This window comes from Lonchura striata, chromosome 18, assembly GCF_046129695.1.
Source record: "Lonchura striata isolate bLonStr1 chromosome 18, bLonStr1.mat, whole genome shotgun sequence".
Classification (NCBI taxonomy): Eukaryota; Metazoa; Chordata; class Aves; order Passeriformes; family Estrildidae; genus Lonchura; species Lonchura striata.
In genome coordinates, this window is record NC_134620.1 from 5,451,636 (window position 1) to 5,479,581 (window position 27,946).

Here is a 27,946-nt window from a genome sequence, read left to right on the forward strand (position 1 = left end):
GCCATGGAGCTGACACAGGGAAAAAGACCTGACCATGCCTGGAATTTGTAGTGCAAACTCAGAAATTCAGGCTTCATTCATCTTTCAGTGGCAGCTGGAACAGATTTTTCCTGTGTGAATGGGTGCTCAAGCTCCCACAGTGGTTGAAAACAAGCAAACCAGCAAGCTTTGATGGTTCCCTACATGCTGCCTGCTTCCCATTTCTCAGCAGCTGTGAACACCTTCCCTGCACAGAAAGGTTGTGCAGTTGGGAGCATCAGGTGGCCTGTATTGCAGAGAATCAAAAATGGGAGTTCTGGCCCCAAATTCAATAATATGGGATGATATTTGGGTATTAAAACTTCCTTTCATGGGATTTGATGAAATCCACCCCCAAACATGAGTCCAGGGCAGTGTTTCTAGTAGAAAAACACCAAGCCTGGGGCTGTTCACTCCACAGCTGCTCCTCCTGGTGCAGTCCAGGATCTGGGGCCCTCAAGTCCTTGCTCTTCTCCCCAAAGATCAGAATATTGTAGGAGGTAAGACTGGTACTCCTTAAAGTAATCCAATGTTCAAGTTGGACCTCTTTCCAAAAACAAGCTGAAGCAGTTTAGGGATACAGAGGTCACAGAGGAACTTGTTAGACAGCTGAACAATCCAGGTGGCCCAGTGGTTTGAGGAGTGATTCCCTTGCCCTGTTATTCTGCAAAAGCATCATGTGAATATGAAGGAACCTGGACAGAGCTCCAGAGAAAATTATCAAATGAACTACCCACAAAGAAACAGGCTGTGCATGTCCCCTTTTGAGTCTTGCAGTACTGCTTTAATATTGCTCAGATTAAAGAAAGTAATGAAAATCAGCAAATGTGACTAAGAAAGATGAAGGAGCTTAACTGAGGTCATAATTCAATCAGCAATTTTAGTAGTCATTTTTTCCTGGACCACTTTTCTCTTTAATCAGTTTTGTGTGGTAACAGTAACCATCACTCACCTGGAACAGTGGTGGAAGATACCATGCATGCATATATCTGCTGTTAGAGTAAAAGTTGCCACCTGAAATGGAGACCAGGCACCTACATCTCCATATTATTTCTCAGATTATCAGTGATCCATACATTAAAAGTTACAACCAGAAATCTCTTGAAGCTCAGCCAGCTGTTGTTTGAAAGGGAGGGCAGAGGTTCTGCATGTTGATGAGACTACACTTCTCCATGTTTTCAAGGGAAAGCTGTTTTTTGAATCTCCTCAGAGATGCATTGATCTGCACTTCTGGGTGTCTTTCAAGCTTGACCCCTTAGGTCCCTCCTTCCTCGTGCATCTCCTCAACAGCTGCTTTTACAGTTTTCAAAGGCAATGATCAAGTAGTTTAAACTTCATAGAATCCCAGAATGGGTTGGGTTGGAAGGGATCTTAAAGCCCATCTCATTCCACTCCTTGCCATGGGCAGGGACACCTTCCACTATCCCAGGCTGCTCCTAGCCCCATCCAGCCTGGCCTTGGGCACTGCCAGGGATCCAGGGGCAGCCACAACTGCTCTGGGCACCCTGTGCCAGAGCTCACCACCCTCACAGGGAAGGATTCCTCCTTCACATCTATGACATACCATTTCATAGAAAGATCAGACACTGAGGACTCTATCAAAGGCCTTGGTGTTATCTTTGAAATCCAAATGCCACCAAAAGATGATGTGATCTCATCTGGGGCCTGCAGAGCCAAGTGTCTGTGTCCATGGGAGCAGGATTCCCTGGATGTGGCCAGGGAAATGGCACCAGGGCAGCCAGAGCCAGGTACCTTCACATGGAGCTGCTCCCTGCACCCTCTTCTGCTGAAACATTGGTGTTTTATTCCAGAGGGTTGAGTTTCTCCCAATGGACTCATCTGGCTGCTGCCTTTGTAGACCTTTTCTCTAAAATTTTGGACTTGTTCTTTCTCGTCTCCTCTTGCTGTGAGAAGCAGCTGGCAGTGTTTTGCTCAGAACTCTGCTTCCTCCAGCACAGGGGAGCTTGGAATTTCACTTATCTAGAGGTGAAAATTCCTATCTTTTAGGAGAGGGTTCAGTATCTTGGATAAACAGTGTAGAAAAGGGAACTCTAAACAGTTGCTGCTTTGGAGGTGAAGTTGTGAGCTCAACTTCCTTACATAAAGCTAAAATCTTGGAGGGGTGAAAGAAAGTTTGGATTTTGTGGCAAATGAACTGCCTGTGGGAGTAGGTTGGAAAAGACATCTCTGTTCTCAGTTCTGTTACGCCAAAGATGCAGAGAGATAAGAAACTGAGAAAATGTCATACCTTAGTAAAAGCTGTTCTGGTTTATACAGGTTTTTGGTTCTCCTGATGACCTTATTGATTGTTGTGTGCTGCAGGGAGAGATCCAGGAAACTGCAGCTTTCTGGTGTGAAGGATCCAGACATTTCCTGGTTATATGGAGAACAAATTTTGTAGTTATCACCTTTTGCCTCATGATAATCTGTGGGGTTGCTTGTGGGTTTCTTCCTGAGGGGCAGCTCTGACCTCTGATCCCTGTGACCCAGGACAGGACCCAGGGAATGGCTGGAGCTGTGCCAGGGCAGGTTTAGACTGGATATCAGGAAAGGTACTTCCCCCTCTGGGGGAAGAATGGGCACTGCCCAGGCTCCCCAGGGAATGGGCACGGCCCTGAGGCTGCCAGAGCTCCAGGAGCACTTGGACAACACTCCCAGGGATGCCCAGGATGGGATTTCTGGGGTGTCTGTGCAGGGCCAGGGGTTGGACTCCATGATCCCTGTGGGACCCTTCCCACTCAGGATATTCTAGATAGTTCATAGAGTTCCAAGAGTCTTTGTCCAAGAGCACCAGAAAGGTGATTACTGGAACATCCCCAAATTTTCTTGTTAAAATGGTTGCTGGAGTTGTTCATTCATTAGGGACTTAATCTTTAAAACCATAATCCTTTATTCATTCACAGTCTGAAGGACTTCTCTGGCACTGAACTGGGCTTGTTCAGTAACTAACGTTCACTTCCTCACATTCTCCCATCCCTGAGATCACCATGTGCAGGCTTTGTCTTTGAAGACTGTCCTGAGTGTTGGACTTGACTGGAGATTGTGGTGATAAGTGAAGTCTTTATCATGAGCTTGCTGAACACAGACATTAAATCCATGAGATGTCCACCAAGTCTGCTGCTCTCCTCTCTCATCTCTAGGATGAGACACTGCTTTTGTTGTCTTCTGACTTTTTAATGTCTCATCTTCTGTTGTGGCTGGAAGGCTTTATCAGCTAGGCTTGTAATTAGCAATTGCATCCTATTGTTAGGGATAAATATCCTAGACTTCATGGGAAATCTTTCCAAGATGGAATTCTTGTCACGATAAAGCTGAGCAAAATTGGAAATGGGGAGCAGGGAAAAAAACACAAGGATAAAAGTTAATGAGTTTTGCTGTAAATAAAACAAGTGCACATTCCACATCTCAGTAGAGATCAGACCAAAGGAGACTGGCAAAGTTGCTGGAGGATCCTTAGATCCATTTTTTCTTAGGCTCTTGCTGTTTGCTTTGTTCTGCCAACGTCTGGGAACGGAGTGTGCCGTGCAGAACATCCCATTGCTCACAAAAGGGCCGGGCCCCAAAAATAGCACATCCAGGAAGATCTTGTGCTGCTGGTGGCTCCCAGATCTCCATTTCTCTTCAAGTGCCTGACCAAGGCTGTTCTCTCCCAGCTGGATGTCACGGAGTGTTGTCAATGGCATGTGTGAAGTGTTGGTGGTCTGCCTGTCTTACCTGGCATCTGTCTCTTATCACTAACTTGAATTCTCAAAGAAATTTTCCTTACCTGGAAGCTTCTAGCAGAGATCTTATTCATGCTGAACTTGACTGAAATGTGCAAGTTCCTATGAACACTTCCCAACTTCTTCCAAGTGCAGCTTTCCTTGGTATTCTTCGAAAAACCAAAAGCGTTTTGAGCTGTAGCAGAACACAGGGCTCAAACAGTGTTTGTGTTTCTGTGGTCATTCCTACAATCTCATGTGCTCCTGGTGCCTGCCTTGGATCTGACTGGGTCTCAAGCATGTACAGGTGTTGGGGAGGATGAATAAAATATGATTGCATGGCAAAAGATGTACAATAGTACAGCCAGGATGAAAACAATCCCCCCCACTGGTTGGACAATGCCCTTACCTACAGATAGGTCCAAAAGTCAAATGGACTGTTCCATCTCAACCCCCAAAATGTACGGTTCATCCCACACCTGTAACATCAGGTGTCTGTGACCCCATTGCCCACCTTGAAGCCCCTTGATAAGGGGTCTCCGAGGGGCCAAATGCCCTCTTGGAACACCCACCCTCTTGGAACTTCCACCCTTTCCTGGAGCATCCTCTCTACCTCTGGTCTCTCCCCCATCCCCTCAAGCCTTGCCACATGCTGGGTCTGGCAGCTCCAAGCAGGACCTTTCTCCATCCATAATAAACCTGATACCCCAAGAGCAGCCCGCAGAGATCTCTGGTCTCCATTCATCCAAGCCGTCCTGGAGCCCAGCTTTCCCCGCATACGGCTCCTCAGTTGCTGAGGTTTAAGTGTGTTTCATCCAGCCTACTCCAAAATGCCATTCTGAAATGTCCTGTAGGAAGGAAGTGTTGGTCCATCACCACCTGGTGGGTTCTCAGCCTCACTGAAGTGATCAGCCCAAGTCTAACAGTGCTGTGCTCAGGCTGGTTCTTTGGTTCCTCTGCAATCTTTGGGAGGCTCTTCCCGAGTTCCTCTTCACACTCCTCCCAAGTCTTGGGGCTCATTTGAACCCAGACAGGTGGCACTGGCTGCCTGCCTTGGGTGACCTCATTCAGGGTGTTCATCTCTTGATTTTGGAGCTCTGACTCGGCTTCCTGTCACCTCCCAGCCCTGGAGTCAGCAAGTGCTCTTCTGTTGAACCTGAACCTTCCCAGCTCTGTAGGTGTATCCCATCCTATGTCTGAACCCCAAAAATCTCCACAAAACTGCCTTCAGATGACAGCACTGTTGCAGGGGCCAGTTTTTGGGCTGCTGTGGAGGAATCCATCGGGAAGGCTGTAGGAGGAACTCTTGGTTCATAAAGCTCCAGTGGTCACGTTCAAAGGCTTGAGCTCTTCACACTTAAGTGGGGAAGTCCCCTTGCACAGAATCAGGGGCTGCAGTTCCACACGTGTACCAAGTTCTTGGTTCTCAGGTCGTATAAATGATCAGCAGATCTTCATAAGTTCCTGAGACTGTCTTTAAAAAAATAAAAACCAGTCTTGGACACTTTTCTTCTTTTGAAATGGAAGCATCACCATTTGCATTTTCTTCTGAACATTTTTGGCACAGCCTGTTGGTGTTTTTTTTTTTCTTCCTTTCACATGGATACACTTGGGCATGGAAATGAATGTGAAACTTGTGAGTTTGTTTCAGCTGAGCAGGGTTTAAAATCTGCTTAGACCATCTGATCAATTTGTTAAGAGCACACAGTTCCAGAACAGTGTTCCCTTGTTAGAAAACTTTCAATTCTGGGAAGGAATGAGCTCAGTCTGCCATCATCTTGAATTTTAAGGGGAAATATTGAAGGAGGCTCCTCGTAGCAGAAAATAGATGTTGAGGGATTGAGTTGGCAGGGGGGTGACTTGAGGAGGAAGGGAAGAACAGGGGTTTGGGGGGGTTCTGGTTGCTTCTTGGGAGTCCATGACACCCTCAGGATCCGAGTCCTGCGTTTGAATAAGGTTGTCCCCTGCATCTGAAGAACATTGTCCATCAGCCACCTTTGTTTCCAGATCTCCTCCAATTTTTCCTGGAGTGATATGGATGCCTCAGGTTTTAGCTTTTATATTTTTCACATTCTGTTCTGCTTTAGTGTCTGAGTTTAGGCTTCATGTTATGGGATGGTGAGCTCTCTCTACAGAGTAGGGAGACAAAATAATTCCTTCTCTAGCTGAGGACCAAGGACACATTATCCAAATCTCAGGCCCAAGAGCACAAACAACATGGGCTGAAGAGAGAAAACAAAAAGGATGGGGCTTCATGGGCTAAAGCTGTAATTGGACAATTAACTCCAATGTGCAAATGGACCAAAACTATAAAAGTGAGAGACCCTGTGACCGGTTGTCCATTTTGTGGCCATTTTGGGTTGTGCTGCCTAAGGTAGCTCTATTGAGGTCTCTAAATAAATACCTACTTTATTCTTCAGCTCCATCTAGTCTCTGTTCTAAGGCAGCCTTCACAAGGCATCAATAAGTAACCAGTCCCTTCCTTTATTTGTAATAATGCATTTTCTGCTGTGTTACTGAAAACACATAAGTCTCAGGAAAAAATGGGTGTTAAAAGTTAGCACAGAGAGAAACCTTGTGACTTTGTGACATTGAACAGCAGCACCTCCAAAAAACCCACCAATTGCTGAGAGCACAGCGAGCAGCAGCTGGTGAGGGAAGCAAGGCCACGGAGCACTCGTTGGCCTGTTGCTGTTGCAGGTTACAAGACAGATCCATGAGCATGAGCAGGAGAACGAGCTGCGGGAACAGATGTCAGGATATAAGCGGATGCGGCGCCAGCACCAGAAGCAGCTGATCGCCCTGGAGAACAAGTTGAAGGCCGAGATGGACGAGCACCGCCTCAAGCTGCAGAAGGAGGTGGAGACACACGCCAACAACTCGTCCATTGAGCTGGAGAAGCTGGCCAAGAAGCAAGTGGCTGTGATGGAGAAGGAGGTGAGTGCAGGGGGGATCCTGGGGAGCCCAGGTCTCCAAGGGGGGCTGGGGAGGTGCTGCTCAAAGCCAGGGTCTGAGGTGCAGAACAAGAGGGCACAGTCTTAAGCTGCACCAAGGGAAATTTAGGTTGGATGTTAGGAAAAGGTTTTTTACACAAAGCACTGGAATGGCCTGCCTGGGGAGGTGGTGGAGTCACCCATTCCTGGATGTGTTTAGAAAAAGACTGGATGTGGCACCCAGTGCCAGGGTTTAGCTGAGGTGTTAGGGCTGGGTTGGACTCAGTCATCTCAAAGATCTCTTCCAACCCGGTGATTCTGTGACCTTACACTCCCTTGAATCACCTCTCTGCCTGATGGGCACTCTGTTGGCATCCACCAGTGCCACAGCTGCATAAAAGGTGCTGTGGGGACCTTTATGGAAGCTTTACTTCAGCTGAGGGGGTGGCAAAGCTGTCACTCAGTCTAAAAATCAGCATATTAATCCACATAATAAACTGGTGTGCTTTTGGTGATGGGGTAAGAAGGACAAGGAAGCTCTCAGACTTATGTGAGCATTTTCTGTGCAAGCAGCTTTCCTGTGGCTGAGTGCTCATGGCTTTGTCTGGCACAGTCACCAAAATGACTGACCAAAAACCACAACACTGATTTCTGCTGGATTCTGTACCTGCTCACTCACCCTTTTTGCTTTTTCTATTGTTATTTTTCCCCCTCTCTGTACATTGCAGGCAAAGGCAGCTGCAGCAGATGAAAAGAAATTCCAGCAACAGATTTTGGCTCAGCAAAAGAAAGACCTGGCGACCTTTTTAGAAAGTCAGAAGAAACAATACAAGCTTTGCAAGGAAAAGATTAAAGAGGCAAGAAACCCTCATTTTTGGGGCTAAAGGGGTGTGGAATGAACATGAACCAGTCTTTTGTTTTGATAAACCTGGGCCAGCCCGGGGGTTTAAGGGATGCTGTCAGGCTTGGAATCAAATTTTGGATTCTCAGCAAGTAAATTTTCAGGAGCTGGGAGCATCTGGCAGCATTTCCAGAACAATTTGTGAGGGTGGCTACAGGTGCCTTCACAATTTGCTGTAGAGCAGAATCTTTGAAACCAAGGGTGATGAGGGAAAATGGGACTTCACAGAGAGTTCTTCTTCCCCTTTCTCCTCATCTGTTTTTTTTTTTTAAGTAATCAGAGCAGCCATTCAATGTCCCTTGACTATGATCACTTACATAAATTAGGAAGAGAAGTGACTTCATATGTACCAAAATGCATTATTTCAGTAGTGTCTTCACTATATTGCAAAAATAATTGTCTGTTAAGGTTAAGGTGAGAAAATGATAATCAAGGATCTCAGTGGCCACTTCTCCTCCTACTCTTGGTGTGGGTCCTGGTGCGGCTGTAGGGGCAGCAGGGCTGAGCATGGCCAGGTGATAGGTCTGGTTCTGTTGGTTTGTAGCAGGATTTTGGTGTCCTTTCATGAACTGGATGGCAGAGGAGGAGCCAGGAAGGTCCCCCATGTCCTGTGTCACGGTGGTGCTAAGGGAAGCCTTGTTTTGACCCTGCAGGAAATGAATGAGGACCACAGCACACCCAAGAAAGAGAAGCAAGAAAGGATATCCAAACACAAAGAGAACCTGCAGCACACACAGGCTGAAGAGGAGGCCCAGCTTCTCAGCCAGCAGAGACTCTACTACGACAAAAACTGCCGTTTCTTCAAGAGAAAAACGATGATCAAGAGGCACGAGATGGAGCAGCAGAACATTCGGGAAGTATGGCACTCCTCACTTCCTCTCCCAGCCTTTTTTAACTGCCTTAGCTTGGTGTCTGGACTGAAATTAGGTCTTCATGTTTCTAGTTGCTAAATAGAACTAAGAAAAATGTAAGAAAATAGGTTTTGGGAAATGGTTTTTCCTGCAGCTGTGGCTGCTGTGATCAGGTGAGGGATGGCAGCGTTGGCTGCAGCCAGAAACACCCTGGGGGCCTCTCCTCTGGGCCTGGTGCCTCCTCCCAGCTCCTCAGGGTTGGGTTTGGGGGTCCTGCCCCAGTTTGGGCTGTGGGGAGAGCCATGGGATGGGGATGTGGGTTGTCAAGGAGCAGCTTTGCACACCCTGCTTCCCCTCGTTGGTTTTTGCCCCTTGCCTCAAGGCTGCCTGTGGTCAGCCACCACTTTGGAGAAAGAGATTCCACTTGGAGATGTTCCTGTGGCCATCACTGTAGTATCTGAATTCTTCATTGATGTTATTTTTGGATAAAGACTGTCAGATGAGAGGGTGTTCTAGTGAAAACTGAGTGAGGAATGGTCAGAAATTTCCAATTGTGTTCGACCTGCTATGCTCAGACTTTCCAGTGTAATTTGTACTTGTTCAGAGCTTTGCTGCCCTTGGGTCCAGATGTGCCTGGGGCTGCTCAGCTGCTTTGCTGAGATCCAGATACCTCAACCACAGGCACCCTCAAAACTATCGACTCCAAAAATTGAAATTTGATCACCCTTATCACCCTTATGTCAGCTCTTTGGCAGGGGTGAGAACACAGTTCAGTTACCTAGCATGGCATTTAACCAGGAGCACACATCTGACCTCCTGCATTTAAGCTCTTATGAGAGACCTCATTTTCAGAATGATCTGAGTTTTTATTCCCTGAAAATTACATCCCTACTAATCCAAATGTGCCAGTACTAGAAGACTTGGATCACCTGAAGTAAATAACACTTTCAAAATGTGTTTTCCATATTTTAACTAACCACAGATGTTGTTTTTGTGCAAATGGGAAAGTGTCTGAGGGAAGTGGAATGACTGTGTTTATGCTGTGTGAACTGAAATCAGGTGTGGAATAGGCTTGGGAGAGGCTGGCTGAGCTATCCTGGGGTGAAGGCACATGTGCCACAGCTGTGCCTGGTCAGTGCCCCACCTGCCTTTGTGCCCGTGGGAAGTCATTTTGGCACACCAGTACATGTAAATTTTAATCTTGGCTGTCAGGGGTCAAGTTTTGCTTAAATGTAAACACATGCTACACCCTTAGGGCCAAGAGGGAAGAGGGAAACGCTGGCCCTGTTTCCTTCCCCATCCTCTCAGCTCAAACCTGTCCCAGGTGTAACAGCCACAGGGGCTGAAGTTTGCAGGTGATCCAGGATTACCCATGTGAGCAGCAGCTCAGAATAATTACATTTTTTTGCTTCTCCTGCAGAAACCCGTTAGGCTGAGGCAGCCCTGGGCTGGGCAGGGGGTGGGATGGGGCAGCTCTGCTGTGCCTGGCTGGTGCAGCAGGGAGCACGGCCTGAGGCTGTACCCTGAGCCGGGATCAGGGATGCACCAGCCCCATCTGTGAAGGGCTACAGCTGGAGTCAGCTCCGTGCTGCTCGGGTGTGGCTGACACCTTGAGACACAAATACCTGCAATAATCAGGGAGGGAACTGGTGCCTTCCCCTTCCTGGGCTTGTGCCTTGGGGAGGGTTATCCTGGACTGTGGACACGCTGTGCAGGAGCTCTTGGTGAATGCTGCAAAACCTTCTGAGCCCCGGGCTCCAGCCTTATTTTTAAAACGAGCTGCACCTTGGTAAAAATGCCACCTGGACAATTCACCTCCTCACCTGAGGTGGTGTTGGAGCCATTGACCTCTGCTTTGGCCACTCTAGTGCAGGTGATGGAAGGGGGAGCTCATTCCCAGTACCCACCAGGGGCACGGAATTTAAACCAGACAAGATCCCCAATTCCATCAGCCCAGCCCTGAGCACCCTGGGGTGTGTTCCCTGAAAGCTGCTGCGGGTCTCTGCGGGCACGGAGGGCTTGTGTGGGCTCCTGGTGCCACCTGCTGGGGACGGGGGCCATCCCTGAGCAGGACATGGATAGGGATGGGGGATGGATGGATGATGGATGGTCACTGCGTGGTCACTCCTAGCATCCCCATGGCGCTGCTGGGTTTGTGCCCCGCTGCTGTGCAGTGAGCAGGAGCCTGCAGCTCAAGGCTGCCTGTGGTCAGCCACCACTTTGGAGAGATTCCACTTGGAGATGTTCCTGTGGCCATCACTGTAGTATCTGAATTCTTCATTGATGTTATTTTTGGATAAAGACTGTCAGATGAGAGGGTGTTCTAGTGAAAACTGAGTGAGGAGTGGTCAGAAATTTCCAATTGTGTTCAACCTGCTATGCTCAGACTTTCCAGTGTAATTTGTACTTGTTCAGAGCTTTGCTGCCCTTGGGTCCGGATGGGCCCGCTCAGCTCTGTGTGTGTGTGTGTGTGTGCAGGAGCTGAACAAGAAGCGGACGCAGAAGGAGATGGAGCACGCCATGCTGATCCGGCACGACGAGTCCACGCGGGAGCTGGAGTACCGGCAGCTGCACACGCTGCAGAAGCTGCGCATGGACCTGATCCGGCTGCAGCACCAGACTGAGCTCGAGAACCAGCTGGAGTACAACAAGCGGCGCGAGCGGGAGCTGCACAGGAAGCATTTCATGGAGCTCCGGCAGCAACCAAAGAACCTGAAGGTGCTGCAAGCTTTGTTTCTCCTCCAGCCTCTGTTCTCCATGCAGCACCCGTGCTGTGGGACCACCGTGCTCTCCACAGCCTGTGCGCTCCCTTGCGTCCCCTCCCCTTGCACAGAGCAGCTCCGGATAAGGGAAGTTGTGGGCTGGGATAGGCCAGAGCTCACAGGGGGTTTTTAAAGTGCTGTGCCAATTGAGGCTGTTGTAAAATAGTCCAGTCCTAAGCAAAGTGTTAGAGAAGTTGTTTCTGACAAAGCTGTGTGTTCAGGCCCTCGCTGGTGTCAGCTTGGAATGATGAAGAGAGGGGGTTTGTGGTGCTTTCAGAGTCCAGAGAGAACACAGAGCACTCTGAGTGTGTGCTGAGCGCTGTGCACGCCCCAGTGTGCTCCGAGCTGCTCTCTGTGGTAGAGGCATGTTCCTCCTCCCAGTGTCACAGAATCACAGAATATCCTGAGTGGGAAGGGCCCCACAGGGATCATCAAGTCCAAATCTCAGCCCTGCACAGGCACCCCAGCAATCCCACCCTGTGCATCCCTGGGGGCATTTTCCAAATGCCCCTGGAGCTCTGGCAGCCTTGGGGCTGTGCCCATTCCCTGGGAAGTCTGGGCAGTGCCCAGCACCCTCTGGGGGAAGAACCTTTTCCAGATACCCAGCCTCAGCCTCCCTTCCACAGCTCCAGCTGTTCCCTGGGGTCACTGGTCACCAGAGAGAAGGCACACTGCTGTCACTCTGTCACACCCTTGCTAGTTCTTAGGTCTGCAGCCTCCGCCTAGTGCAAGGTTGAGGAGGGAAGGATGCGGAAGGGGAAGGATGCTGTGAAAAAGCAGATATGTTTTGGGAGGCAGGTGATGGGCTGGGTGATCTGCAGGAAGTGGGCAGTGCCCTGGGCTGAGGAGGGCTGAGTGGCTGCTCTTCCTGGCCAGGCTGCAGCAGGGCCTGAGTGCTGCCGCTGCTGCTTAGTCCCTGTGGGAAGTGCACAGAGGGGAGCTGTGGTTCCCACCACCCCACCCCATGTGGACGTACCACAACCTCTCCATTCCCAAAGCCCTTCGTGCTCTTCACATCGTTCCTTCCTTGGCAGGCTATGGAAATGCAGATCAAAAAGCAGTTCCAGGACACATGCAAAGTGCAAACTAAGCAGTACAAAGCACTGAAGAATCACCAGCTGGAAGTAACTCCAAAGAGTGAGCACAAGACAATTCTGAAGAGCCTGAAGGACGAGCAGACACGGAAGCTCGCCATCCTGGCCGAGCAGTACGAGCAGAGCATCAATGAGATGATGGCCTCACAGGCGGTACGTGCAGGGGGCTTGGGGGCCTGGCAGCACCCTGGGGGGACTTCTCCAGCCACTGAATCATAAAAACTCTTTAAACAACACATTGGGTGGCACTTTCCATCTTGGAATGTGTCCTGTGGAGCACACATCCTTCCCCTGCACCCCTCATGTGCTGGGGTTCAGGATTGGATCTGCTGAGGCTCTGCCTCAGTGTGAGCAGAGCAGCTGCTGCTCATGAAGCCTTCCCTGCTTTCTCCCTCTGCCACCAACACCAGCGGCTGTGGGAAGGAGTGGAGTGGTGTGTGACTTGTGTGGGAGCAGAGGAATTCCCAGCGGGGGTTTGAGCCTTGTTTTGCCAATGCTCTCACAGCTCCGGCTGGACGAGGCCCAGGAAGCAGAATGCCAAGCCCTGAGACTGCAACTCCAGCAGGAGATGGAGCTGCTCAACGCCTACCAGAGCAAAATAAAGATGCAGACAGAAGCACAGCACGAAAGGGAACTCCAGAAGCTGGAGCAACGGGTGTCGCTGCGCAGGGCACACCTGGAACAGAAGGTACGTTCCAGAGGGGGCTTGGGGAACACAGGGAGGCTGGAGCTGTGCTGGGGCTGCTGAGTGCTCCTTGCAGAGGGGTTTGGGGGATATTGGGAGGCTGGAGCTGTGCTGGGGCTGCTGAGTGCTCCTTGCAGAGGGGTTTTGGGGACATGGGGCAGGCTGGAGCGGTGCTGGGGCTGCTGACTGTGCTCCTTGCAGAGGGGTTTTGGGGACATGGGGCAGGCTGGAGCTGTGCTGGGGCTGCTGAGTGCTCCTTGCAGAGGGGTTTTGGGGATGTTTGGAGGCTGGAGCTGTGCTGGGGCTGCTGAGTGCTCCTTGCAGAGGGGTTTTGGGGATGTTTGGAGGCTGGAGCTGTGCTGGGGCTGCTGAGTGCTCCTTGCAGAGGGGTTTTGGGGACATGGGGCAGGCTGGAGCTGTGCTGGGGCTGCTGACTGTGCTCCTTGCAGATCGAAGAGGAGCTCGCCGCCCTCCAGAAGGAACGCAGCGAGAGGATCAAGTTTCTGTTGGAAAGGCAGGAGCGAGAGATTGAGACGTTTGACATGGAGAGCCTGCGGATGGGCTTTGGGAATTTGGTCTCATTAGAATATCCCAAGGAGGACTATAGATGAGGTTAAATTTCTTTGCCATTAAAAAAAAAAACAAAACAAACCAACAAAAACCACAGAAAGCAAACGAAGTAAGGATAAAACTTGCAAACCCAACATTCCCCATGTTGACGGGCGTGCTCTCTCTCTTTCTGTCTCTCTTACTGACATCGTGTCGGACCAGTGCCTGTATATTCTTATCCATCAGGGGCCCCTTTCCCCCGTCACGTCCCGGTGCAGGACAGCTCCTGGCAGTCTTTTCCATAGTATGTCACAGTATTGATGTCTCTGTGCAATGATTAAAAATGTTTCAGTGAAAACTTTGGAGACAGTTTTAATGGAGAAAAAAAAAAAAAAAACCAACATAAAAAAAAAAGCCACCAAGTGGATGTATGTTGCTTCTGAGCAATCACTCATTTTACCACCAATCAATGAAAGTACAAGCAAAAAAATATTAATAATTAAAAGATATCTACGATCCCAGGGGGAGAGAGACTGAATCCGCAGCCTTACCTTAACTAGCTGCTGCATAATTTTATTTTATTTTTATTTTTTTGGTATTTATTCATCAGGAATAATTAAATAATAATAAAAAAATTTTATTAAAGATTGAAAAAAAATTTGATACATTTTACAGAAAAAAACTTAATCGTGCTGTACATATCAGTGGTGACATATTATTACTTTTTTGGGGGTGGGGAGGGGAGGGCAATGACGTGGTGATTTTTAGGAGAACCATGCCAGGGGCAGCAGGGACAAGCCCTGGCCCCTGGGCATATTCTTGATTGTATCATAAATCATTTTCTGCTGTCGCAGAGAATGTGAATACACTTAAATGAGCCCACAGGATCCCAGTAGCACAAATTGGGCTTTGTCAAATCGTGTATTTTGTGTATAGAAGGAATTTAAGGAGAGCTTTTACTTATTTTCATATTGTATTTTAACTGTTTCTCTGATCAAAAATTTTTTTACTTCTTTCCCCCGCCTCCCTTCCTGCTCCAGCCACCCCCCACTCTCCAGTTCTGTTCTGGAGCTCAACACTGTCTGTTAGATCATCCCAGCCCTTTTCAGTTTTCTTTTGTTTGTTTTTTTGGGGGGTTTTTTTTTGTTCCTCCCCCAAGTCCACCCCCAACCTCATGATCTTGGTCATAAATATTGCATTATTCACACTTTCAAACTGTGTATTTTCTTACAATAAAAAGAGAAAAAAAAAAGGCTTTACTTCTTTTGCATGCACTTTAAAAAAAAAACCAACAAAAAAAAAGGACAAAAAAACCAACAAAACAACAAAAACATTTTTCAGGTTCCAGGGAAGAGCATGAGTAACTGTCAGAGCTTTTAATTATATTTGTAAATAAAAGTGTTCATCACAATGCCTGGCTGTGTCATTGTGGGAGGGGTGGCTCGTGGCCCAGCACAGGTGCAAGGTGGGGATGGGGAGGGGACACATTCCACTGGTGTCCCATTCCAGGTGTCCCTGAGCCTGGGCAGGGCTTGGTTTCCTGACAGTGGAGGTTTTTAATTTTTTAATATTCTCCTCCCAGCCCAAGCAGTCCCAGGATGGATCAGCCTTGTGAGCCCTGCTCCAGCCTTAACTCTGGTGGGCTTTGGTCTGGAGAAGCTGAGGCTGTTTTCCTGGGAAACCATGGATCCTCTTGAAATGTTTTAATTGCTGGGCTGATAAAACTGCCCTGGGGGCAGCACCATCCACATGAGTTCTGGAATCCCAAATTTTCTCAGGGGTGCTGCTGATTCCTGTTTGTCAGACCGTGTCACTGCAGAGCTTTGATACGGCAGCTTGAAAAAAAAGGGGGAAGGCTCCTGATTCCATGAAGCTGAATTGCACTGGCTTCACCTTTTTTACCTTTTTATAGCCATCAGGCTCTATCAGAGGCTCATTTCTGATCTAGGCATCCTGGAGACACCCCCAGGCCTCACTGCAAAGCTGCTGGAGCAGCAGGAAGCACCTGGGACCTGCAGTTGGGCTGGGAAGTGGGGCCCAGACTGACTGTTGGGGTGTCAGATCTGCTGTGGTGATGTGGGTGCTCCTGTGGCTGGAGGGAGCCCCCACGAGTCTGGGAGTGAGGAGAGATCCCTTGGGAAGGAACTGAAGGCTGGGAATGTTTTTAAGATAGACATGATGGCACTGAGCTGTGTCCCTCCAGCGTCAGTGAGTCCCAGGAATGGGGAGTGCTGGGCACAGGGTCCAGCCTCATCCCAGGAACACACCACCACCCACTGCTCCCTGAGCACTGCCCTCATCCCCCCCAAGAAGACAACCAAGCACACCAAGTACCTTGGGAAGTTTTTAATTGCACTGTGAGCACAGGGCAGGTCACCACAGAAGAGAACTGAGGACTGAACAGAACAAAGTGGTCTCAGCTTTGAGTGGCAGCAGAGAACAGAAGGAAGTGCTCTAGGCCAGCTCCTGCCTCCCTCTCAAGCTGCATCTTCACTACTGTAGTGGTGATGTGGAGGCACTGGCCAAATGTAGGAGGGGGAAAAGAAAAAAAAAAAGGGGAGCAAGTTTCCCTTTGACTGCCCTCTCCTCTCCTGGAAAAGGGAGTCTCCACAGCCAGCACCCACCCCAAAGTGGTTGTGTAGCCACACCCCTGCCACCTCAAGCCATCCCAAGACAGCAGAGACCCCCTGAATTGACACTAATTCACAAAGGCTTTTAATTCCCTTAAGCAGGTCAGTTTGGAGCCAGGGACACCCAGCAGCAGCTCTCTAGCTAGGATACCACGAGCATCAGCACAGGCCTGAACACAGGGACACGGAGCAGGGACGGTGGCATTGCCAGTGGTCAGAGCAGGACGCGGGTTCAACTCGTTAACAGAACAGAACTACAGCACCGTGCCCAGCCCCAGCCACGGGCCCTGGCCCTACTTCCCCGAGAGCTGCTCGTAGAGCTTGGGCACGTAGTCATCCCACTCAGCCTGGTAGCAGGTGCCCGCCACCGGCGCCCCCAGCCCGTACTTGCTGCGGAAGGCGGCCACCTTGAACTTGCCGCGCTTGTCCCCGGAGCGGTTGGACAGCACGGGCTCGCTGCAGGCCAGCTGCTGCGGCTGCTCGTACACCAGCCACACGTAGCGGTGCAGCCCTGCGGGGAGCGACAGCGTCACCGCCGCGCCCCCGGCTGCGGGTCCTCCACGGAGCTTAGGGAGCTGCGCTAGGCAGGCCGGATCCCTGCCAGGTGCAGCCCCCAGCAGTCCTGCATGGATCGTTCCCACAGGCAGTTTCCTGCAGGCTTCCCCCCCCACCCCTCTGCACCGGCTGTGATCCACGCAGCAGCACCTGGGAACCGCTGCAGGTACCGACCTGTTCCCTTGGGAGGCCCCGAGCCAACATAATCCGACATCACGGTCCCGCTGCCCACGTTGTTGCCTTTCATGTTGGTCACCAGGAAGTGATGCCACTCCCTGAAAGGACAAGGCACAGAACAATCATGCTGGCAGAGCTGCAGATAAGAACACCCTTTGTCACTCCAAGCTGCTGCTTTTCCATGAGGCTGTCAGCACGGGGTAAACAAAGAGCTGTCATTCCTGGTTTGCCAAACCCAAAGAACACCAGTCCCAGAGCAGGCACCGCTTTGTTGGGATGCACAGCATGGCAAAACAAGCTCCACGTGGCTGCAGGAAACCCACAGCCTCATCTCTGAGAGTGAGGATTCTACACACTGCTGAGGCTGACTCGAGGAAGGTGAGCTAGTTGCAGAGTTAACATTCTGCTGTCAGCAAAGACCTAATTTCAACTCACATACGGGCTAAATTAGAGCAAGCAGTAAATGCTGTGCTGCTCCAGCTACAACAGACCTCTGAGCACCCCTGGTAAGAGCAGCTGCTCCTCCCCATACTGTCCCTGACTCAAGGAGAGATGCAAGGACGTGGTTTCTATGACAAGCCACAGCTCCACAGCTGCACCTTAGGCGGAGCACAGTGCCACCTCCTCCTTAAGCCTCTGCTCAGCCCAAGAGAGATGCTCCTTTTCCCCACGCAGGCCACGGAGCTGTCCATTACCATTACCTGAACTTTGGATCCTTCCGACTGGGCGCATCAGGGTCTGTGAGAACCAGCGTGTAAAGCTTCTGGGGATCGCAGCCGTCCCACTCGATGCTGGTGGGGCGATGCTGGACCTGCAGGGATGACGGCGTCAGCACCAGCCCGGCTGCCAGCGCCAGCCGCCTGCCCTGCACACAGGGCCAGCATGACCTGCGCTGGCAGCGACACCGAGGGGCTCACGGCCATTTGTGCCTGCTCGCCCTGGCAGCCCCTCTCTGTGCGGGGAAGCTCCGGCGGCAGCGGCCGGAGCCACAACGCGGCAGGCCCGACCGCATCCCGCCATTTTGCCGCGCCACCCCCGCGCGCAGAGCCGCGTCTGCTCACCTGAGTGGGCGTGAGCACCTTGCCCAGCTCGTCGATCTCCACGGAGCCGTACTTGACCCTCAGCGGGTGCGCCGGCTTCTGCTCCACCTCGGCGAGGCTCAGCGGCCCGTCCCACTTGGCCAGGTCCACCGGCATGGCGACGCTTGCGGCTGAGACGGCGGCTCCGGGCTGCCCGTGCGCCTTGGCGGAGGCACCGCCCCGCTCCGCTCCCATTGGTGGAGATGCCGCTATGCTCCCCTCCCATTGGTGGAAACGCCGCTGCGCTCCCCTCCCATTGGTGGAGACGCACCGCCGGCCTCCCCCGCGCCAGCTGTATAGCGCCTCCAGGCGGAGCCGAGGGGGACCAGCAGAGCTCCGGTTACCTGGGCTGGCACTGTCGCCCCTACCGCTAATTAGGTTAATTAATAATTAATGTACCACGGCCCAGTGGGGCAACCCTGTGGGTCTCAGCGCTCTGTTTCACGCGCGCCTTGGTGCTTCCAAGCTGCCATGTGTAAGGTATCCTGGAGAAACCCGAGGATAGTTGCGTGGTTACGGTCCTCGCTGCGGGGTTACACAGGGGAACAAGCGTTTATCTGTGCTCTTCCCGCTCTGCGGCTTGTGGGGTGCCTGTAAGTGGATGGATTAGAGCAGCGTTCTGGCTGTGAGGGTCGCTTAGCGCTCAGGGAACACCGCTCAGCACACGCGGCTCCCTCCGGTTCAAAGCCTCCCGGGCCCCGCTCGGCTGAGGCCGCCCCACACGGCCGAGGGGGGCGTGAGGTGACCCCAAGATGGCGGGCGGGGGGGTCCCAAGATGGCGGCCGGCGGTTCTGAGGCGTCGGGAGCCGGCGGGCGGACAAACCCCATCCCGGGCCCCTCACGGGCCCCGGCGGGCGGGTCCCCCCGGCCGGGCACGCCCGCCCGCCCTCCCCAGGCCTCCCGCCGGGGCGGCGGCCGGGCAGCACCGCCTCCGCGGGGCTCTGGCGGCGGCACACAGCCGTGCAGCGCCTGGGCGGGATGCTGCCGGCGCGGCTCCTGCTCGCCCTTTGCTTCTGGAGGCTGGTGCCGCGCCGGGAGGCCGCAGGTAGCGCGGGCTGAGGGGAGGGGAGCAGGGAGCTCTGTCCCCTTTCCTGATGTGCGCTGGATGTTTTTATTCCCCTCCGAGGTCCCTCAGCAGTGCCCTCACAAGCACCTCAGAGGGCTGACACAGATGAGCTATCCAGCTCTTTGCTGCAGCAGCCGGCTTTGCCCATTCCCTTCATCCCTAACGCCGTCCCTTCTCTCTTGCAGGAACAGATGAAGTGGTCTTTGGGCAGCTGGGAGGAAGCATCCTCCTCTTGTGCCGCAACGTGTCCAAGGACGCCGCCGAGGTGGTCTGGTTCCAGGGGGACCCGCACTCCTTCCCGCCCCTCTTCTCCTCGAGGGTCTCCTTCCCCCCGGACGTCCGCTTCTCCCTGGTGGACAACAGCTCCCTGAGCATCTCGGAGCTGCGTCTGCAGGACCAGGGCAACTACACCTGCAGGGAAGTGCTCAACAAGACGGACCATGAGCACAGGGTGCAGCTCCTGGTGGCCAGTAAGTCATCCCCACAGCTGAGCTTCCTCCCCTCTGCCTTCCACATCCCCAAAGTCATCTGGCACTGGTGGAAAAATAATATTTAGAAAGTGCAAACGGCTTTATGGTGCATAATCTCTCTCACATCTGCTAACAAGCACCAAAATGTGTGTCCAAGTGGCCTGTCACAGGTCTAGCATATGTAGGGGAAATGCCAACTCTCAAGTCCTTGTTGTGTCTCTTCTTCACGAGTTTTTGGGCACATCTTCCATTCTCTGTAGCTGTTCCAAGGGGACACTTTTTCTCAGAGTCTGGTTGACTTGAGTCTCCATAAAACATGGGGTAGGGGATGCTGCTTGCTGTCTGCTTTCCCTTGTTTGGGGTAGATGTGCTGGGCCATCCTTCTAGTGAGAGAACTCTTCCCAGCTGAGAAGTCTTACATTGATGGAAGTACAAAATTCCTCAGATTTATGTGGGAGCAGTATCCTGAGAGTGTACCTGTTAGCAGCACAAGCCAGTTCTTTCAGCCCCTCTGTGTCTTCTGGTGCTCTTACCCTTTTCTATCTGTATTTCATCCATTCATTCCCTTAGAAATGTTCAGAGCACAGGTGGAAGTCAGGCTGGAAAGTGCTCCAGCAATTAATCCTTCCTGCTTCTACCAGGGAACCATTATTTTGCCCTGATGCCTCCTGTATTCCATGGGAACAGTCCCCCCCCACATCTCCTGCCACTCTTAGTCCCTTTATGATTGAGAAGAGGGAAAATCCTCTGCATTCTGACCCTCTGTACTCCCTTGGCCCTTTCCTTTCTTGCTGTTCTTTCCATGTGTGAGACCTGTTTGCCTTCAGGGTGTTCCTTCCTTCTACCTGTGTGTAAACACTGCACCTGTTCTGTACAGATTAACCTCTTGAAAGTTTACAGGAGTAAAAGTTCTCTTCCTGCAACAAGGAACGTGCAGGTGGAGGTGTGGAAGGATTGAACCCCAGACTGCTTCAGGGAATAGATCTGTAGGCACTGGGCCAAGGAGTGGGGAGCCCCAAATCTGGAGCACTGGGGCAGAACACTTGGGAGCCAAACATATTTATGGGGTGTCAAGTGTGTGCTGCATTCTGGATTTCATTTGTTAGTCTGAAATTAATTGTGTCAATTAATTTCCAAGTACAACAAAGGTGATGTGGGCATAGCCTTTGATAGGTGAGAAGGAGATTTCTGGAGATGCTTTAGCTCAGTGGGAGGAGCATCAGCAAAAGTTGGAAGTTCAGCCTCTGACCTGTAGCAGGGCCCCATTTTTTCACATCTCTATTGGTGGAACATTTTACCCTGGCCTGGAGCAAATTTTGGACACAGACTTGGCACTGCTGTGGAAGAGCCTCCCAAGATATGCAGAGGTTTTTTGTGGGAATAACCAGCTGACAGTCTTCAACCCATCCCATGGGTGGTACCAAAAAGTTGTTTTTGTTTAAAACTGCACTTTGGAAACCTCACGAGCAGTAAACATTCTAGTGACAGGACAAAGGTGCAGCCCTGCCTTGGGCTGTGGTTTTGTGTTTGTTTTGGATGGGAAAGAGACGTGCAGTTCCACACCTCCAGGGATCCCTTGGCACATCTGTGTGTGGGTTGATGCAAGAACTGTTGGCTTTTCTGTGGGTCAAACCACAACAGGTCCTTTTTGCTGGTGTTTTGGGAAGGTGGATATTTTTAAGCTTTTAGTTTGTTAACTTTATGGGAGCAGATTTCTTTAGACAGAGCTGTGCTGGGAGAGCCTGGGAGTTCAGGATGTAAAGCTGATGGCTTCAGGAGTTTGTTCCTGGGGTCAGCACACAAAGTTCAGCCCTGGCTGGACATCCTGGAGGGGCTGTGTCCCACTGATGTGGGGCAGTTTCTGCTGGTTCAGGCTGACAGGATGCACTATTAACCACAGCCAGGGTTTGGGATCAGTTTGATCCTCCCCAGACATGGGACACAAGGAGTGTTGCCGAGAACTTTCTTGCCAGAGCTGGGTGGTTTCAAAGATCACCTGAGGTGTGTGTACAGTTCCTACAGAGACAAGCCCTGGGAAGGTGTGTTCTTGCAGCTCACACCAGGGTTTGCCATGATGGTTTTTTTTATTAATTCAAGTAATTTCAAAGTCCTGTGAATAAATACTCCCCAAAATAAGCCTCAGACATCCCTTTGGCACCTCCAGCGTGGGGCTTGTTTTGGTTTGATCTCTTGGTGGGGCCTTGTTCAGCACTGCATTAGGCACACACAGAGGCATGGCCTGTTAATTCTGTCTGGATCAGAGTCCACGATCCCTCTGGCTGTTAAATCAGCACGTGTGTGGATCAGGTTTGGAAGGAGCAGCTGGGAGAGAGCCAGGACTGTGCCTTGCTCTCAAGTGAGGACTCAGTGTCCCTCCCTGGTAGCTGTGCCAGGAGGACCAGGGCAGTGGGATTTCATTGTCCTGCTGTGTTTATCTCATATCCTTTGGATAAAGCTCTGGCAAACATTTTTCCCTCCCTCAAGGCTTGGCTGTGGGGACTGTGACAGCCCCTCTTGGTCCCTGCTGGCTGTCACTTACAGCTGTGCACACCTGGGGCTGTGGGATGCAGATCAGAGAGCAAGACTTGCAGGGAAACAGGAAAGATTTTTCAAGGGGAATGGTGACAAATGAATTCCAGCCCTGCAAGTGTTTCTCACCATGTGCTGTCTTTGCTGGTAGATCCACCACAGGCAACCCCAAAGTGCTGGGCTGAGAGCTCCTCGTCAGGGCTGATGCTGCAGCTGTTCTGCAGCTGGCCCGGGGGGTACCCCCACCCCACCCTGCACTGGAGAGAAGAGGGGCAGGATCTGGAGAACTCCAGCTGGGTCATCAGCTCCACCAGCTCCTCAGACACCCACGTGGAGACACTGAACAGCTCCCACCTCTCCCACCGAAAAGTCTTCAAGTGTGTGGGCAGCCACGTGGTGAAGCAGGAGCAGCCTGCCTGCACTGTGGAGATAAGTGAGTGGATTTGCTGCCTCATTAACTGCTAATGAAGCTGGTGAACAGGGGGGAGGTGGGTACCCTGGTCATTCCCTGCTCTCCAGAGCACTGAGGAAGTCAGGGAAGGCAGGAGGTGACATGGCAGGGCACCTGAGGTACAGATGTCCTGCAGCTGATATCCATCATGGAAGAGTTGTAGGTGAGCTGTATTTTGAGCCCATCTTCACGGGCCAACAAATTCCACCCCAGCAGTGTTTTCACCTGTGGAAAGCTCCCACACACCTGTGTGAAAGTGAGAGGTGGTTTGGGGGCTGTGGGCAGCTTGAGATGAGGTTTGATAAGGGTGGGTTTAAGGGTTGTGTGTGCCCTTCAGGCATCTCAGGGATTTGAGTGGCTGGTGGAAATCTGGGTTGTATTTATCCTCCAAGGGTTGTCAAGGCTTCACAAGAGCTCTGCTGATCCCAAGGAAAGTAATGCCTGGGCTGCTGTTCTCCTCTCTGCCATCTACCTGCTGGCTACCCTCAGGCCATTTTTCCCTGGGGATGTGAAGACAGGTGTCAGAGGGGACTGAAAGCTGCTCAGGTCGCTCCTTGGGAGGCTCCTGAGTGAGCCAAATGCTGACTCCCAGACTCCTACCTGCCTCCCTTCTGTTAATGATTATTAATCAGCCAGAAGCTTGATTGCTCGTTATGTTAATTGCCTCCATTCCCTCCTTGACTCTTGTTTTTGTTTTCTTTTCCCCCGGGGCTGTGCAGAACGCCCTTCCCTGGAATCGGAGCCCCCACAGACCTGCTTTGTGGGTGACAACGTGACCCTGACCTGCCGGGTGACCGAGGGCACCCCGGCAGCTCGGCTCAGCTGGCTCCGGGACATCACCCAGCCCGAGGTGGAGATCCAGCCTGGGGGGAGGTTCCTCATCGCCCAGGAGGGCAACGTGTCCCGGCTCACCATCCAGAACTGCTCCCAGGGCACTGACGGCGGCTGCTACGTCTGCAAGGCGCAGAACCCCGTGGGGCTCAGGGAGCTCTTCGTCTGCCTCACGGTGAAGCGTGAGTGGGGCTGTGGCAGGAGGGCCTGGGGACACTGCACACCTGCTCTTTGGTTTGCAAAGTTTGGTTTTCTCTGAGAATTCCTCATCCATCTGTGTTCCCTCTCTGCAGAGCCGGTGAACATCCTTGGGGTTGTGGGTGCTGTGGTGGTCCTGTCCCTACTGACTGTGCTCACCGTCACCGGGGTTGTGCTGTACTACAATCCCCTCCTGTGCCTCAGAGGTAGGGATTGGTTAGGGGTTGGTTCCTTCTTTCTGGGGTCTATCCCTAACCCTTGTCCCTCCCCGTGTGCTGGAGTCAGTCAGGGTTGCCTGTGCCGTGTCTGGGCAGGTCACCTCCACGTCCATGCCTCTGCACGGGTCTGCCAGTGACCACCTGGGGGAGGCACAGACATGGAGGCAGGATTGGCAGGGGTTGTCCAGTCCAGTAAAACCAGTGGCACTCCCAGAGCGGCAGTTTCTAATGTTGTCTCTCTTTTCTCTCCCATTGAGGTGCTGCGTTCAGGTGAGTTGACATTCCTCAGCCCAGTCCCTCATGGCATCACTACTCAGCCTTCCTGTAGGGCAGGGAACAGGCTCTCCTCAGCCTTTTATCCAGCTTGCTCTGCTGTTCCCAGGAATGCAGACTCAGGGGATATCTTAGTGCTGGTGGACTCTGAAGATGACGAGGAGGGGAAGGGGTTCGAGGAGACCCTGAGCAGCTGCACCGAGCACGAGGCCATGGCGTTGGTTGGTGGGAGCAAGGCCCAGGCTGCTCACCTGAACCACCTCACAGAAGGTGAGGAGCCACCTGCTCCCTGCTGAGCTCTGGGTCATCCCAGAGCAGCTGCCAGGGAGAGAGGAATTCTTGATTGCTGTTGTAGCTGAGATGCTGCTGCTCTGTGCCCTGTGTAGGTGACGATGACGAGCTCCATGGTGAGGTCTCTACGCAGGAAGTGAGAGAAGAGAGAGGCACGAGGCTCACAGCTTCTATCCCTCCTTGAAGAAGCACACAGAGCTCCAGCTGGAATCCAGCATCAAGCAGGCCATCACTGTGTGTGGCTGAGCACAGGCTGGCTGTGTCCTGGCCCAGGATGCTTCAGACAGAGCGTTCCATCTCTCTCTCCACCTGCTTCCACAGTTCCACTCCGTCCTTCTCCAGCCATGTTTCTTCATTTCTTCTCTTCAATTTCCTCCTTATCTTGGATGTCCCTAAAACAAGGTGACACCCAGCACAGGCAGAGCATGGGACCACTCCTTCACTTCAATGCCTGTGATAGACTTGAATTCCTGTGTGGGATTCTGACTCTGTCCCCATGAGCAGCTCTGGGATGGACAAAGTCACCACGGGGCCACGGTGGTCCTGTGACAAGGGGAGAAGTGAGGGCTGTGTGGGCAGGACATGGCTGACACTGACTCTGGGAAGGCTGAATTGTTTGTATTATAAATATTTTTCCCCTATTCCTTCTGCAGTGTTTCTCTGTGTCCAAGTCAGGAGTTAATCTGTTCCTTGTCAAGTGTGCGTGTAGGGAAAGGGGGCCATGAGCACACATACGGGGGGACAGAGGGGCCTGGCAGCACACAGGGGATCACAAGGGTCTGATGGCCTGTGTAGTGGAAGGGAAGCACTCCTGGGACACGCAGAGAGGCAAGGTCTGCGCTGTGGGTGAAGTCAGGGGGTCTGAGACATCCCTGGGGTGTCAGAAGAGTGGGAGCTGGAACAGGGAGGGGTGGGGATGGTGGTTGGGGTCTGGCTGTGCACAGTGGTCTCTGAAGGACCAGAGGGTTCTCAGGGGCTGGAGTGGGGTCTGAGGGCTGGAGGGAACGGAGTGTGGCTGGAAGGGAAGGATGGGATGGTTTGAGGGCTGGGAGTAGGATCCTCCCTGCAAGCAGCCCTGGTGCATTCCCTGTGCCCGGCACCGCGCCCTTGCAGCAGCGCTCGGAGCCAAGCCAGGAAAATCCCAGGGAGCTGCGGGAGCCTCTGGCTGCCCCTGGCAACTCTGTTGTGCTGCCAGCACCTCGGCTGTCCCCGTCCCAGCTCCCCCGCAGGCTCCTGGGCGAGGAGGAGGAGGGACCGGCCGAGATGGACTCGGAGCTGCAGGAGCGGTTGCGAGAGGCTTTCCGGGACAAGCTGCGGCTGCTGTGAGTGACACCCCCCTGTCCTCCCTGTGACAGGTGACCAGCATGTCCTGCGTGCCCCGAGATCTCGGTTTGTGTTCCCATCTCCGGGTGCTGCTACCAGATGAGTGCCACTGGGTGGGTGTAGTGTCCCCAGCTGAGGCTCCCAGGGAGGAGAGAACACTGCAGCCACGGGCAGGGGCAGGCAGGGGGATTCCCCAGGTTCTAACAACAAAGCTGAGGTTATGGTGTGGCTTGCCCTTCCCTGGGGAGCAGCACTGGTGCTGGGGGGCTCCAAGTAGGGGAGGCTGAAGTGGGAGGGCTGGGCAGGAACGAGGGTGGGCGAGAACATGAATGCAGGCAGGGCTAAGCCTGTGTGGCTCCTGACAACCCCTGCACGCACCGGGGAGCCGGGCCAGGCTCCCCTCCTGAGCCCCGCGGACAGCGGTGGCCCGTGGGACGGTGGCAGATGCCCTGCCCAGGCTTTCCTCCGCAGCCCGGCCGAGCTGCACGCAGCCCGTGGCAGGACGGTGGCACCGCGGGACCTCGCCGCGCTGCCTCCATCCACTCGTGTGCTCCTGAAGAGGCGGGAGGTGGCGGAGGTGGAGCGGCAGCTGCAGACCCAGCGGCAGGTGAGGGCGGCCCCAGCCCCCGGGCGCCGCAGGCGTACCGCGGGGACAAGGGGGCTGGCAGGGTGTCCCCAGCTCCCCGCGGGCTGCGGGCCGGGCTGTGCACAAGCGGAGGGAGATGCTCTCCACACCCTGCGATCCCGCAGGAGTTCCAGCAGCGGATGCAGCGCCTGGCGCAGCGCCGGCAGCAGCTGGCCCGGAGGCAGGAGCAGCACCGCGGCGCCGTGCTCAGCTTTGACTCCTTCCTCAAGGTGCCGGGCTGGGGGCCGGGGCCGGGCGGGCCGGAGGGTGCCCGCTGACGCGGTGACACGGCGCAGGCGGTGGCGGCCCGGCGGGAGCGGGCGCTGCGCCGGGCGGGCGAGGAGCGGGCGCGGGCGGCGGCGGAGCGAGCCGAGGCCGCCCGGCTGCAGCGGGAGCTGGAGCGGCTGCGGCGGCACCGGGAGCGCCTGGCCCGGCGCCTGCGGAGCCTCCGGCCCTTCGGGGACTACCTGCGGGACGCGCTGGCCACGATGGGGCAGGTGAGCGTGGGCTCCTGCGGTGCCACCCTGCGTGTCCCCAAGCCCCTTGGAGGGGTCATCCCTCCAGCGCTCCGGCCTCAGCCGCTTCCCACTGCCCAGTTCCAGGACGTGCCGGCCATGCTGGTGCACTTCGGGGTGCTGGCGGGGGTGCGGGCAGCCCTGGCGCGGGAGGCAGAAGCCGGGCAGGAGCAGCTGGCCCAGGGCAGGGCACAGCTCCAGCGGTACCGTCAGGAGAGCAGCACCCAGCTCCTGGGCACCAGGAACGAGCTGGCCCGGCTCCACGCATGCCTGGAGGCTGCCCGCCGAGATGTGCTCCAGTGGGTAAGGGGGATGTGGGCTGCCCAAGGACCCCCAGGGAGAGGGGCAGCAGTACAGACTTCAGGTGTGCTGCACAAGGGAGATGCCCAATGCGGTAGGTGGAGGTGCCAAGTTGGGCTGCAGCCTTCTGGGCTGAGCTGAGCATACCCACATGCCCAAAAAGCAGCAGCTCTGCCTGGGGGGGATACACAGCCAGGACTCCTGGGTCCCCCTGGTCTGGCCTGGGGGGCACAGAAGGACACAGGGCGGTGGCCAGGGGCTCACTCGGTCCTCCAGGAGTCGTGCTGGACCCACATCCAGAGCACAGCCATCCAGAAGACCCTGCTGCTGGGGCAGATCAAGCTGGCTGTGCTGAATCTCTTCCAGCAAACCACTGCACAGCTCAGGATCCCCATGGACAGAGCCCAGGAGGACACGAAGGCCCAGCTGGACATGGTCAGCACAACCCTTTCCTGGGGCAGTGGGGCTGGGGACACACAGGGGCATTTACATCCCTGGATGGCTGTGGCATCAATCTCCCATCTCCACAGCTGCTGCTCTGCATGCGGGCCCTGGCTGACATCTGTGCCACTGGCACACACCCACAGCACCACAGGAGTGTCAGGCTGCTTCAGGGGCAGGAATAGCCCCTGGGGACACCTGCCTGCTCCTGGGGATGGGGAGAGGCTGCCAGGGCCAGCATGGAGCCACAGGACCTGTGGGGATGGAGGTAATTCCCTGTGAGTCTGAAAACCCCATGTCAAGAGGCAACATGAATGGCAGTGGCACAGTCACACTGGGGTGACACCACACCCAGGCAGGCTCAGAGCACTCCCAAGGTTCCCTCCTGCACAGAGCACCCCAGGCAGGAGGACAGAGCTGCTGTTGGCATCTCTGAAGGTGGTTCACATCAAAATACATCAAAATACATCCAGCTGTGCA

At 53.5% G+C, this 27,946-nt stretch overlaps 4 protein-coding genes across 7 annotated transcripts in view; 3 read left to right on the top strand and 1 right to left on the bottom strand.

Annotated features, from left to right (window-relative positions):
• TAOK3 (TAO kinase 3) overlaps window positions 1–14,905 on the top strand; it is a 77,997-nt gene extending 63,092 nt beyond the window's left edge. For all 4 annotated transcript variants that reach the window (XM_077787154.1, XM_077787153.1, XM_021549939.3 and 1 more), the window contains 7 exons: window positions 6,420–6,656; window positions 7,381–7,509; window positions 8,207–8,410; window positions 10,883–11,122; window positions 12,201–12,413; window positions 12,766–12,948; window positions 13,395–14,905. In XM_077787154.1, coding sequence (XP_077643280.1) covers window positions 6,420–6,656; window positions 7,381–7,509; window positions 8,207–8,410; window positions 10,883–11,122; window positions 12,201–12,413; window positions 12,766–12,948; window positions 13,395–13,556 — 1,368 coding nt within the window. In that variant the 3' untranslated portion in view covers window positions 13,557–14,905. The remainder of the gene's footprint in view (window positions 1–6,419; window positions 6,657–7,380; window positions 7,510–8,206; window positions 8,411–10,882; window positions 11,123–12,200; window positions 12,414–12,765; window positions 12,949–13,394) is intronic.
• A 920-nt stretch (window positions 14,906–15,825) lies between these two features.
• On the bottom strand, window positions 15,826–18,124 carry PEBP1 (phosphatidylethanolamine binding protein 1). Its single transcript, XM_021549827.3, has 4 exons — window positions 17,918–18,124; window positions 17,558–17,667; window positions 16,854–16,954; window positions 15,826–16,635 (listed from the first exon to the last, which is right to left on the bottom strand). The coding sequence occupies exons 1-4, from the start codon at window positions 18,050–18,052 to the stop codon at window positions 16,418–16,420; spliced, it is 564 nt and encodes a 187-aa protein (XP_021405502.1). The 5' UTR covers window positions 18,053–18,124; the 3' UTR covers window positions 15,826–16,417.
• A 563-nt stretch (window positions 18,125–18,687) lies between these two features.
• Window positions 18,688–24,903, top strand: VSIG10 (V-set and immunoglobulin domain containing 10). Its single transcript, XM_077787293.1, is given in 9 exon segments — window positions 18,688–18,864; window positions 18,866–18,980; window positions 19,187–19,471; window positions 22,152–22,433; window positions 23,171–23,464; window positions 23,576–23,686; window positions 23,956–23,968; window positions 24,081–24,241; window positions 24,358–24,903. Coding segments are annotated over 9 exon segments (1,527 nt in total). The 3' UTR covers window positions 24,447–24,903.
• CFAP73 (cilia and flagella associated protein 73) lies at window positions 24,759–27,938 on the top strand. Its single transcript, XM_077787294.1, has 8 exons — window positions 24,759–24,822; window positions 25,458–25,584; window positions 26,087–26,192; window positions 26,336–26,440; window positions 26,507–26,707; window positions 26,807–27,028; window positions 27,302–27,460; window positions 27,556–27,938. The coding sequence occupies exons 1-8, from the start codon at window positions 24,759–24,761 to the stop codon at window positions 27,649–27,651; spliced, it is 1,080 nt and encodes a 359-aa protein (XP_077643420.1). The 3' UTR covers window positions 27,652–27,938.
• Window positions 27,939–27,946: the final 8 nt, after the last annotated feature.